Source organism: Hoplias malabaricus, chromosome 3 (genome assembly GCF_029633855.1).
Source record: "Hoplias malabaricus isolate fHopMal1 chromosome 3, fHopMal1.hap1, whole genome shotgun sequence".
Classification (NCBI taxonomy): Eukaryota; Metazoa; Chordata; class Actinopteri; order Characiformes; family Erythrinidae; genus Hoplias; species Hoplias malabaricus.
Genome location: NC_089802.1, coordinates 9407118 through 9418728, shown reverse-complemented (window position 1 = coordinate 9418728; position 11611 = coordinate 9407118). Strand labels below are relative to the sequence as shown.

At 39.3% G+C, this 11611-nt stretch overlaps 1 protein-coding gene across 1 annotated transcript; it reads left to right on the top strand.

Moving 5' to 3' along the window:
• Positions 1-853: 853 nt before the first annotated feature.
• On the top strand, positions 854-10622 carry fshr (follicle stimulating hormone receptor). Its single transcript, XM_066662735.1, has 10 exons — positions 854-1280; positions 3051-3122; positions 3701-3775; positions 3993-4067; positions 4318-4392; positions 4528-4608; positions 6585-6653; positions 6749-6823; positions 7273-7458; positions 7836-10622. The coding sequence occupies exons 1-10, from the start codon at positions 1099-1101 to the stop codon at positions 8956-8958; spliced, it is 2013 nt and encodes a 670-aa protein (XP_066518832.1). The 5' UTR covers positions 854-1098; the 3' UTR covers positions 8959-10622.
• The last annotated feature ends 989 nt before the right edge of the window (positions 10623-11611 follow it).

The window sequence follows — 11611 nt, the reverse complement described above, 5'->3', positions numbered from 1 at the left end:
GGAATAGCTCTCTCAGCACAGTGAGGTCAGGCAGAGAAGTGCAGGTGCAGGGAGGACTGGACACACACTCAAAAGTCAATCCTGCAAGAACATTACAAGATGGTATGTGAGAATACACCACTGTTGTATAGTGTTGTGCTTTACAGTCCTTCCAAGTCTTGACCTGCCACGGACCACTGCAACTGGAACATCTGAGCTAGGATTCTGCTCATTTATAGTGCTGGCATTTAAATATGACATAACAGACTAATAAAAATATACATAACACAAACACAAGGCATCCATTAATGAGTTGCAGAATGGTGACAATATCCTGTGTGTATGCCTAGAGTGTACTGTTTCTCTCCAGACAGCCAACTAATGAAGAGGGCAAGGGAACACACCGTTCACTACTATCACATGTCTTCATGACAGACACAAACAAAGTTTCTAAGACTAAACAGCTTAGGTCAGTTCTTTTCCTCACACTCTCACTGCTGAAAGTGATGTAAACTGGTATCAAGTCTTCAACTCAAGTCAATCCCAATTTTATCAAGAATGAAATAGATAGAAATGATCTCCACGAGATTCTCCATCATGAAACATAGAGAGAAACTTACTCATCCCTTCCAGAAACACCCCAAATATATAATAAAACCACGATCCGATCTCATGAACACCAACATAAGTGCTTTTGATGTATGCAACTCTTGATGTGAGAAGCTTGGTAAGTAATGTAAAGAATACTGGGTGGAGCAAAGGACGATCCTGGGCAAGAGGAAAAGAAGGAGGAGAATGAGAGGAGTGGCAACAGAATTCAGAATAACATAAGCTTGTTATCAGAGCTCCTTTTTCTCAAGGACTTCAATGGCTTTGGCTGGAGCACTCTTGACCAACCACACTGCTCAACAAGAAACTCATTACCATTCGGCAAACAGGCATCCTGCAAACCCAACCAGACTACGAGATTCTCCTGTCAGCTGTCGTACAAGTCCATATTCTGGTGATGAAGGCCTGCTGCAGAACACTGCACTGAAAAAACCTCTCCTTGGTTCCCACACTGAGGGTGTACAGGTCAATATCCAAAAGTGAACCCAAGCCCATACTAAACTCAGAAGAATGAAGATGATGGTCTGGATGGTGATGCTGGGCTTTAGCCTCAGTTTTCTCATGGCACACACACACAGTTCATATTTGGGATCTCACATCTGCTCAGCTAACAGGACGACTCGCTCCTTCTTCTGTCTGGGCAACAAGGTTCAGCGGTTGCCAAGCGACATCCCGAAAAACACCTTCTATGTGTAAGTACAAATACACACTTGCCGTATAATGTAAAGAAGTGATGAAGTTATAACTGGTTTATAATGTTCACATTTGTTCTCGTATAATTAAATTCTAAGAAATATTCTGACCTCACTCTGACCTCATTTGATAATTTGAGGTCATTTTACAAAACTTTTAACCTCTCTTCATCCCTTAGATTTGATTTTTTGAGCAAGTCTAATATTATTATTAGCATAGGTGTGATGTCTGGTAGCAAAGACTGTTTATACAATTAATGTTTATTACGCCCTATTAGTTAAAAGAGCATTCCAAGAAATTATGATGTAACTTAAGGAAAATCTGACAGACACAAGCAAATTCATTCTGTTGTGTACATAGGATTTCAGTTATTGTTTTCAAGCTTCTTGTTACTGTTGAGGTCACTGACAGCTTAGAAATTTGACTGACAACAAAAATATGTTGTTGTTTTGAAGTTTGAAACATATATTTTCCATTGCCAAGGCTATCAGATTTCTCAAACACACACAGATACACACTCAGCCTTGAACTCTGCTGCAAGGGGGATTTTAATAGCCTGTTTTTCACGCATCACAAGAAATTACAGCTTGTTTTTCATGCATCACAAGAAATGGTTATCTGCTAGCCTCATCAAGCCTATTTGACTCTGCTGGGGAAGAGAGTGGGAGAAAGAAAGAGGTGTATGAGAGAGAGATTGAGCACATGAGCATTTCCTAGGTTCATTAATCCTCACAGGTTTGTTTTGAGTACTATTTCTGATGTGAGAGCAGTTTGCAGTCAGATTTGTGGAGCTGAGCTGAGGTCATTCTCAAAGGCATCATCCTCTCTGCCTCAGCTGTGTGCTATGCCCCTCACAGGCCATGTTTAGCTTCACCCACAAACTGGCCAGACAACAGCACAGCCGTTCTGTGTTCTGGAGCTATTTTCTGCATTTCTGCATACCATCCCACAATAGGGCTTTATTTATTTATTTGTTTATTTAGCTACATTTTATTTCTGTGCTTTTTGGGGAGTGCGGGGTTCTTCTGGCAGTGTAGCACAGCAGCACGCATTTGCTACTTAAGGACACAGGAACAAACAGTTCTGTGCTTGACAGAAGAGGGATAGGAATTTTTCAAGAAGACCATACTGCTTCTCTTCAGTCTGAATATTTTAACCACAGCCAAGCCGTGTATATTCCTATTCTGGAGTGATGCCATTGAATAACCACATTTGGTTCCCTTAAATAATCCTATGATCTACATTTACACTGAAATTCAATTGCCTAAATATATGGATAAAACTAATATAGATTATTCATTCATTATCTGTAACCCTTATCCAGTTCAGGGTCGCGGTGGGTCCAGAGCCTACCTGGAATCATTGGGCGCAAGGTGGGAATACACCCTGGAGGGGGCTAATATAGATTATATAAATATAAAAAAGAATTTAGATAGATAGATAGATAGATAGATAGATAGATAGATAGATAGATAGATAGATAGATAGATATTACTGACACATTACTGTAAATAACAAATATCCACAACATTCCTGTTAAAAATTGCTCTGTTCCAACAATGAGTCAGAAACGTGTCGTCAGTGCGTTTCTAGAGCACAGCTGTAAAAATGTAACAAGAATTTACAGAAATGGAATTCTAACTGTTAGAAAAAATACATTACATATCATATATTTAATGTACAAAATAATATATAATCAAAGGGAAATAAACAGCCTATGGCTTAGTACTGTTTTTTCAAACAATTTATTTACTTCTGACTGTGAACAGGGAGATCAGACTGACTCAGATCACCGTCCTTCCACAAGGAGCCCTTTCATCACTTCATGAGCTCAAGCGAATGTAAGTAAAAACCACAAGCAATTACTTTACTGAAGTGTGGGTGCAGGTTTATATGTTTTCACAGGAAATAATGTAATAATTTTTTATAATAATCTCCTACAATGCAGATATATTACTTGAGAAAACTAATCAAAGACATAACGTTTAGGGTTCATAGATCAACTTTTCTGGCTTTGTTTTCATGTGAAAACTCATCTAAATATTGGATATTTAGTCTGAATAGAACATGTTTAGTCTTTGATAAAGAACATGATGTATTGAAGGGGCACGAAACACAGCAGATATGAATCACAGAAAAATAGCTGTACGGTGAAGCGAAATTTTTATATCCACTATTGTGTTCAGAGATTTAGCAAAGGGTCTTTAAGGAATAAAGTAAATGAACTTCAGATTGACAGTGCAGTGTTGTTTCCTCAGGAAACATCATAAAGTGCATAGCCATTTACCCAGGCAGTTATGTAAACAATAAATTTGTACAATAGGCTTTTAGAATAGACTTTTAGGTCCTTCATTACTGTTGTTGTTTGTGTAGCATTGATGATGTCGGTGTTAAATGATCATTACCACTGTTTTCACAGAATGGTGTCTGAGAATGGTGTCCTCCAGCGAATTGAAGCCTACGCATTTGCAAACTTAACCCAACTAGAGGAGATGTAGGTTTTAGCTCTGTCAGACTTGGTGAAACTATAAAATGCATTCCTTTTTTTTACACTTTTGACAGCGTTAAAATATATTCAATATCTTGAAAATATCTGTTTATGCATATTCCCATGTTATTCAAATATGTATATCACGAAAACAAACAAATTTATTTCTCAGGCTGTGATATTTTTTGCAATACAATTATAAAAAACTATTTTCTACCAACAGAACTCTTACTAAATCAAAAAACCTTGACACTATTCACAAAGATGCCTTCTGGAGACTTCCCAAGCTGAGATATCTGTGAGTACTGCTTTCCTGTGTCTGTTTCAGGTTCAGAGTTTCTCAGCGGGGAGAAAGGAGTATATTCCCACGAGTTACTGTCAGAACTGAGTTAAATTAAAAGCCCTGTAAAATCTCAGTGAAAAGGCACAATGACCTAAGCATGGGTCATTACTGTATCAAACATTTCTCACAGGAAACAAAGTCCACAAAACACAAATGGCCCATTAAACAAGCCACATTCATTAAATGTGCTTCCATGTGCTTTCAGGACAATTTCAAACACTGGTCTTATAGTCCTTCCTGACTTCTCCAATGTCCAGTCGGCTGCTCCTGAATTTCTGTTGTATGTATACATATTCATATCCATATAATTTATGAATGGTCATCAGCAGGCATTTATGTATTATGCAACAAATGTTTGGATGAGAAACAGCAGTATCACTGCCAAAAATAATGTGCTGTTTTTTTCTTTTCCTAGTGACTTACAAGATAACATGTACATAGACCTGATACCCAGCAATGCTTTTCTTGGACTTACCAGTGGCATAATAACGGAACTGTAAGTATATTCTGAGTGATGACAGTTACATAACTGTTGTATTTTCTGAACTACATGTTATCTACATTATATTAATGTACCTCTTGTTGTGTCACCTAGAAATGCCAATTGTGCACTACATTAAAAACACTGAAAGGTGCTGTGAATAGTGTTGAGGATCTCTTTGCAGTGGCAGCTGTCAGAGGGTTGGGGAATATTTGGGCAGCAAGAGAAGATTTACTTCTTGAACTGTGTTGGAAGCATTAAAAATCGGGTGATGAGCGACTTTAACCAGGGGCAAATTTTGATGGCTAAATGACTAGGTCAGAGCATCTCAACAAAGTAGGTCCTTTGTTGGGTCATCGGTACTGAAGGCGCAGGAAGAGTTAAGTCTAATCCCAGAAGCGTTGTTGCAAATATTATGGAGATATTAAAACACACAATGCATCAAAGCTTGCTGCATATGGGGTTGTGTGGGCTGTGTGGCCACTGATCAGAGTACCCACAAGGATGACTAAGTGCATGTACATCTTGTACAGTAATTTCTAATGGCATTGGCCTCTTTTTGCAGAATAATGCACAAAGTCACATTGCAAAAAGATTTTCATGAACAGTTTGGGAACCATGACAAAGAGTTCAAGGTACTGACTTGGCCTCCAAATTCCCCAGATCTCAGCCCGACTGAGCATCTGTGGGACGTGCTGGAAAAACAAGCCCCATCTATGAACGGATACCACAGGACATCTTCAGAGGTCTTGCAGAGTTCATTGTGGTTCTAAAGGCATGAGGGGGATCTACACAATATTAGGCATATACCACAGATATGTTTGTATACTCACTCAAAACTACAGAAGACTCTTCTTTCCACTAACATTAACACTGTAATACTGTAATTCATCTGGTCTTGTTTGTTTTGTGACATTTGTATTCCTCCTGTCTTAAGGTAACACAATGTAACATATTCCATTCCATTATTAGATGTTTAGGTTGGGTCCGTGTACTTTTTGGTCACTCTTTTTTCATTTTAAAAACAGATATTAAAACATGAAAAATGGATGGTCTGTCATTTTATTTTTGTCAAATGTTTAGCAGTACAGACAAGCTAACCTAGGTTTCTTAACTTAACTACGTTTCATGAAGTACCACAGGACAAAAACAGTGAAGTGTGACCTAGTGAAACACACAAGCTTGCTTGTTTTCAACTGAAATATTCGACTAGGTTTGTCTGCTCTTTGTCCTACTCTCTAAGAGACAAGCATTTGCTGTTTCGAAAAATAACATACTGCTCCATCTTGCAATAACGATGGGAAAGATTCTCTGATGGCACAAAAAATATGTAATTCCTGTTTGAGAAAAATAAAAAGACAGACACTTTTCTGTTTCATATTCTTTGCGAATTTATGTTTTGATTAAAATTTTATTTATAAAAATTACCGAAAATTACACTTACCAGGTTTCTCTCATTTTATACAATCCACTTGTTTTGGATTTGTAGTTTAAAGGGTTATTTTATTAAAACATATATATGTATATATATACTTACTTTTCCTTCTGGAAAACCGAACACAGTGTATCTTCACTGTACACAACTACACTGTAAAAAATTGCTGTAAATTTACAGCAAGTCAGCTACAGTATTTTATTGAAAATCGCAGTATTTACAGTAAATTATTGTATTATTTAATTACAGTAATATGCTGTAAATTTGGAATACAGTAGTGTTCCTGTAAAAATACTGTAGATGCCTGGGAACTCTGCTGCCAGTATTTTACTGTAAAATTTAAAAGGAATTTTTTACAGTGTAGGTTTTAGGAACACTATTGTACCTTTAGAGCGATATATACACTTTTTGTGTCTTTAGTGGACAATGTTAAAATCTATAATTTTATAGATTTATATTTTTTCTTACCGTGCATGCATGTTAATGTTGCTGTAAATAACACCATAATTATAATACACTGTAATTGTATTATTATTTTTTATTATTTTAATAAAAGTAGGCTGACAAAAAATGGAATCATTAACGTGGACTCAAATGCCTTCAATGGAACAAAAATGGAAAAACTGTGAGTTCTTTTTGTTGTCAGGTTTCTCCATATCTTTGTTTTATATATTTCTTATAAATACATCACTTACATGTTCTACTCTTTCCCTTGCTCAGGTTTCTCATGGGAAATCAAGAACTTAGACAAATCCACAGCCACGCTTTTCTTGGAGCTGAAGGCCCCGTCGTACTGTAAGCACAGCCAGCTCTCACAATCAACAATCCGGACTGCCAGCTGCATCACACAACTCACAAGTAGCTGTTACACCCGCACGCGTGTTATTCTCAGAGGCTTAAAATTAGCCATGTAGACTGTGCAGAAGATAACCAGAACTAGTTATTTTTCATACATAGGTATATGAATCAAGTTGCTTACTGCTTGCCGATGTTACGCATGAAAACTGCTTCGCTAATTTGTTCTCAAACAGATTTTATCACTGTTTATCTACTACTAAATTAAACTTACAGTTGCAGGTTACACAGACACTAAGTCTGGTTTTATCTACAGTTACATCTAGAAGTCATTGGTTGTAAATACAAACTGAATACAGAACACAAAAGTCAAAAATGACGTTTGATAACTGACACAACAGTCAATGCTATTGATACCTGACATGAAACTGGCTTGGTTATCTGTGCAGGGACATATCTCGTACTAGCATCAGTTCCTTACCAGAGAGCATGCTGAGGAGTCTGAAGCTGCTGTCGGCCACCTCTGTCTACTCTCTGAGGTGGTTACCTCCTCTGGAGCTGTTTGCTGAACTCACCCAGGCCAATCTTACCTACCCCAGCCACTGCTGTGCCTTCAAAAATTTCAGAAAGAACAAGTGAGTAAAACCCTTCATCACAAAACCATGCTAAACATAACTTCAACGTTAGAGGTTGGCGATAGGGTGTTTTTATGACATCCATTGCAAAATAATAATTAAAAATAACATGCCACATTAATATAAAAAAATGTAGTTCTGTTAAGAACAATACCTTGAGATTGGGTTCTTTGAAGAAGCAGTTCTGTTTCGTGGTGTATTTTCAAAAAACACCTTTTTTAGAACCGATCCTTAGTTTTTAAGTGTGTAGTAGCCAACAAATATTCAATTAATGCCTGAGCTTTAGGCCTAGGATTCAAGGTGTGTTCATGCATCTACACTGAAACGAGCATTATATAAACCAAATTAACTTTTGCACATTCTGTGTGCCTTTGCAGGTCAGAAAAGAACCATTTGTGCAATGAAACTAAACTCAGCAGTCTGGAACCGTATTTTTTTGAGGAGCACTGCAAGGATGTGATTGAAGTGACCTGTTCTCCAGAGCCCGACGCTTTTAATCCATGCGAGGACATCATGGGCTTCACCGTCCTACGGGTTCTCAACTGGTTCATCAGCGTGTTGGCCATTGTTGGCAACTCCATTGTCCTCCTGGTGCTCCTAAGCAGCCGTTACAAGCTGACTGTGCCTAGGTTCCTCATGTGTCACCTGGCCTTCGCTGACCTCTGCATGGGCCTTTACCTGCTCATGATTGCAGCAGTGGACATCCGAACCCGCTCCCACTACTACAACCACGGCATCGACTGGCAGATGAGCCCTGGCTGCAGAGCTGCCGGCTTCTTTACGGTTTTCGCCAGCGAATTGTCTGTGTACACATTGACGGCCATCACACTAGAGCGCTGGCACACCATTACACATGCCATGCAGCTGGAGCAGCAGCTGCGCCTGCGTCATGCGTGTGCATTCATGGCATGTGGCTGGCTCTTCGCCCTGCTGACTGCTCTGCTGCCCATGCTTGGTGTGAGCAGCTACATGAAGACCAGCATCTGCCTGCCAATGGACGTGGAGACACCGCTGTCACAAGGCTACGTAATCCTACTCCTGCTACTCAACGTGGCTGCCTTTCTGTGCGTGTGTGCATGCTACCTGCGCATCTATGTGACTGTTCGCAACCCCGCCTTTGTGCATGCACATGCAGACATGCGAGTGGCCAAGCGCATGGCAGTGCTCATTTTTACTGACTTCCTGTGCATGGCGCCCATCTCATTTTTTGCCATCTCTGCAGCACTCAAGCTGCCGCTCATCACCGTGACGCATGCCAAGGTGTTGCTGGTGCTTTTCTATCCCATCAACTCCTGCGCCAACCCATTCCTCTATGCTTTCTTCACCAAGACTTTCAAGAGGGACTTTTTCATGTTGGCCAGCCGCTTCGGTTGCTTCAAGACCCGTGCGCATATCTACCGCACAGAAACGTCCTCGGGGCAAAACGGGGCATTGACAGCCTCACCAAAGACCAGTGACGGGACGCTGTACTCCCTGGTGCACCTCAGTCACCCGCACTGACACCGCAGACTCTCCTTGGCTGTGAGGCCTTCCTGAACTATAAACCACAAGCTGCTCCATGTTCCTTACAGATTTTCCTTTCTGTGCTGCTTGGACTTCAAAACTCACAAACAGGGAAAATGGTATTGAGTACATTACGGTTAAGTGGTATGCAAAAGTTTGGATACCCCTGGTGAAGCTACATTTTTGTTTTATTCATTCTTTTTATATTCTGTTTATATTATGCCCAAGAAACTAAAATGGCTAAGAGAATCCTTAAGTGAGTCATTCAGATGGTTAATATTTATATGAACTATTATTCCTTTATGTAAAAGGAAATAATGCCCCATTGAAAAAAAACATCAAAATTAACTAGAAATATTGCAATAAGCTTCTGATGTGTAATATACTTTTCAGAAATGTTATAAACTACCGTAAATGGTGCCTTATTGCATTTCAATGGAACGCCAGCCTCAGATTTCTAAAAAGTCCTTCGGTTCAATGAGTCTAACATCCAGGGACAGGCTGTTCCACAGTGTAGGAACATGGACTGCAAAGTACATTCTCCCTTCAGTTTTTTTTTTATTGCTACTACTTCTACCAAGACCCCATAACTAGCTTAAGACCTCAGGGTCCTAGCATTTAAATAAGGCACAAATATATCAGAAATGCCTTTTGGAGCATCGCAATATCTGAAAAGTCAAAGCAAAGGTTTTAAAATGTACTCTACAATTTACCCACAACAATAGCAGGGGTGCCATTACAGGACAAATACGCTCCCTTTTATTGGTCCTCATATGTACACGAGCTGCAGCATTTTTTGACTAACTAAAGACAAGTAGATGTAGTCATTCCACCACATCACACACTTACCTCAAAGCACAATTTATTGCTAAAATGTAGGAGAAATATTTATGTCCATATTCGTCTCTATTCTCTAACACAGCATTTGATACTGTATCAGACAGACATAGAATAGTCTATTGGTACCACCATCAATCTGATATTTACACTGGAGATAAAGAAATAAAACTATAATAATGAGATTTTTCACTACACTCGTCCTGAAAGATGAATGAAGAATGCTTTTTGTGAGGTAGATGTTTCATTATAAGGATCAGCTTAATCAAGGCCTGAATCTCCCTTGTTTCAATGGATAAATCAGGCGAGAGATCATTTATAAAAACAAAAGCAGATTTTTATGGGATAGAAATTTGAAAAAAGTATAAAAATGAATGTCTGTATTTGGTCAATAAAACCACAAAACTTAGTGGACTTCAGGGAAGGGGAGCGGTGGGAGGGTTGAATCACTAGAAAAATGTAGGATATCTGTCACTGTTAAAGATATTAGAGAACATTATTCTGAATGTGATGATACTATATGAGTATTACGCCTCAGGATTAAAATACTGGAAAGGCATTTAGTGATCTGTGAATAAGTCTAAAAGAATAAGGGCATAATTAAATCCCAAATAAGATGTGACACTGTGATACATACATAATGTTTAGAGTTAGGATTAAGTGTATATTCAACCAGAGATGTGTAGTAACAGTTTTTATGTAGTGGCACTTAGGTACAATCTCTCAAACTGTAATACTCTAATCAAATGTTTTCACTGTAACCTGATGAAATCTGAGCGATCAGAACAACTTTAAGCATGTGTTCTTGTTTAGTATTAAAAAGATACAAAGATATTTTATGTTACAAGAAAATAAGAAAAAATACTTTTGACATGGTTCTGGTGCACATTTTTTTCCATATATATATTGTGTGAGCATGTCACATTCATTTATTATCTGTAACCACTTATCCGGTGCAGGGTCGCGGTGGGTCCAGAGCCTATTCAGATCCTATTCCAGGGTGTATTCCCGCAAGGCGCCAGTCCTTCACAGGGCAACACAGACACGCACACACACTTTTTGAGTCACCAATCCATCTACCAACGTGTGTTTTTGGACTCTGGGAGGAAACCAGAGCACCCGGAGGAAACCCACGCAGACACAGAGAGAACACACCACACTCCTCACAGACAGTCACCCGGAGGAAACCCACACAGACACAGGGAGAACACACCAAACTCCTCACAGACAGTCACCCGGAGCAGGAATCGAACCCTCAACCTCCAGGCCCCTGGAACTGTGTGACAGCGACACTACCTGCTGCACCACCGTGTCGCCCTTTGCTTACAACAGTGACATGTTAATAAGGTGTTTCTCTGCTGAAAATTACCTGTGAACTTTTTTTGGTAGAAATTTAGAAATGCAGTAACAGGAACAGACCAGTGTTTACAGTCTGACTTTGGTTCTAGGTATAAAACGTGGTTCTTTTTCTGAATATTTGTTGGATTACGCCGACCGCATCAAAGCATCAAACAAGACGAATGACTTATCGGTTTAGCCACAAAACTTCAGCGTAAAATCAAATGCGTCCAACAGGAAAAACGGCCGAGGGACATTCCTACAAAACAATCCTCCATTCTGGGCTCATCCGGACAACTCATAAATCCTGCTTGTCGAACAACCCAGGCTCTCTGCGTGATGTTAATGTTTACAAATGTACAAGAGAGTGTACCTTGTTCTCTTAGATCTTATCACACATTTTCATGGTTTTGTTCTTCCTGTATGTTCAGTGTCACAGTAACCTCACAGGACAGCTGAGTCCAGATGCTGTACC

What these genes read in the sequence shown, in the direction of transcription:
- fshr (XM_066662735.1), top strand. Translation starts at nt 1,099, where the DNA reads ATGAAGATGATGGTCTGGATGGTGATGCTGGGCTTTAGCCTCAGTTTT. An exon ending in CTTCATGAGCTCAAGCGAAT is followed by an intron (nt 3,123 to 3,700) that starts GTAAGTAAAAAC and finishes CTGTTTTCACAG; the next exon opens with AATGGTGTCTGAGAATGGTG. An exon ending in CTTCCCAAGCTGAGATATCT is followed by an intron (nt 4,068 to 4,317) that starts GTGAGTACTGCT and finishes ATGTGCTTTCAG; the next exon opens with GACAATTTCAAACACTGGTC.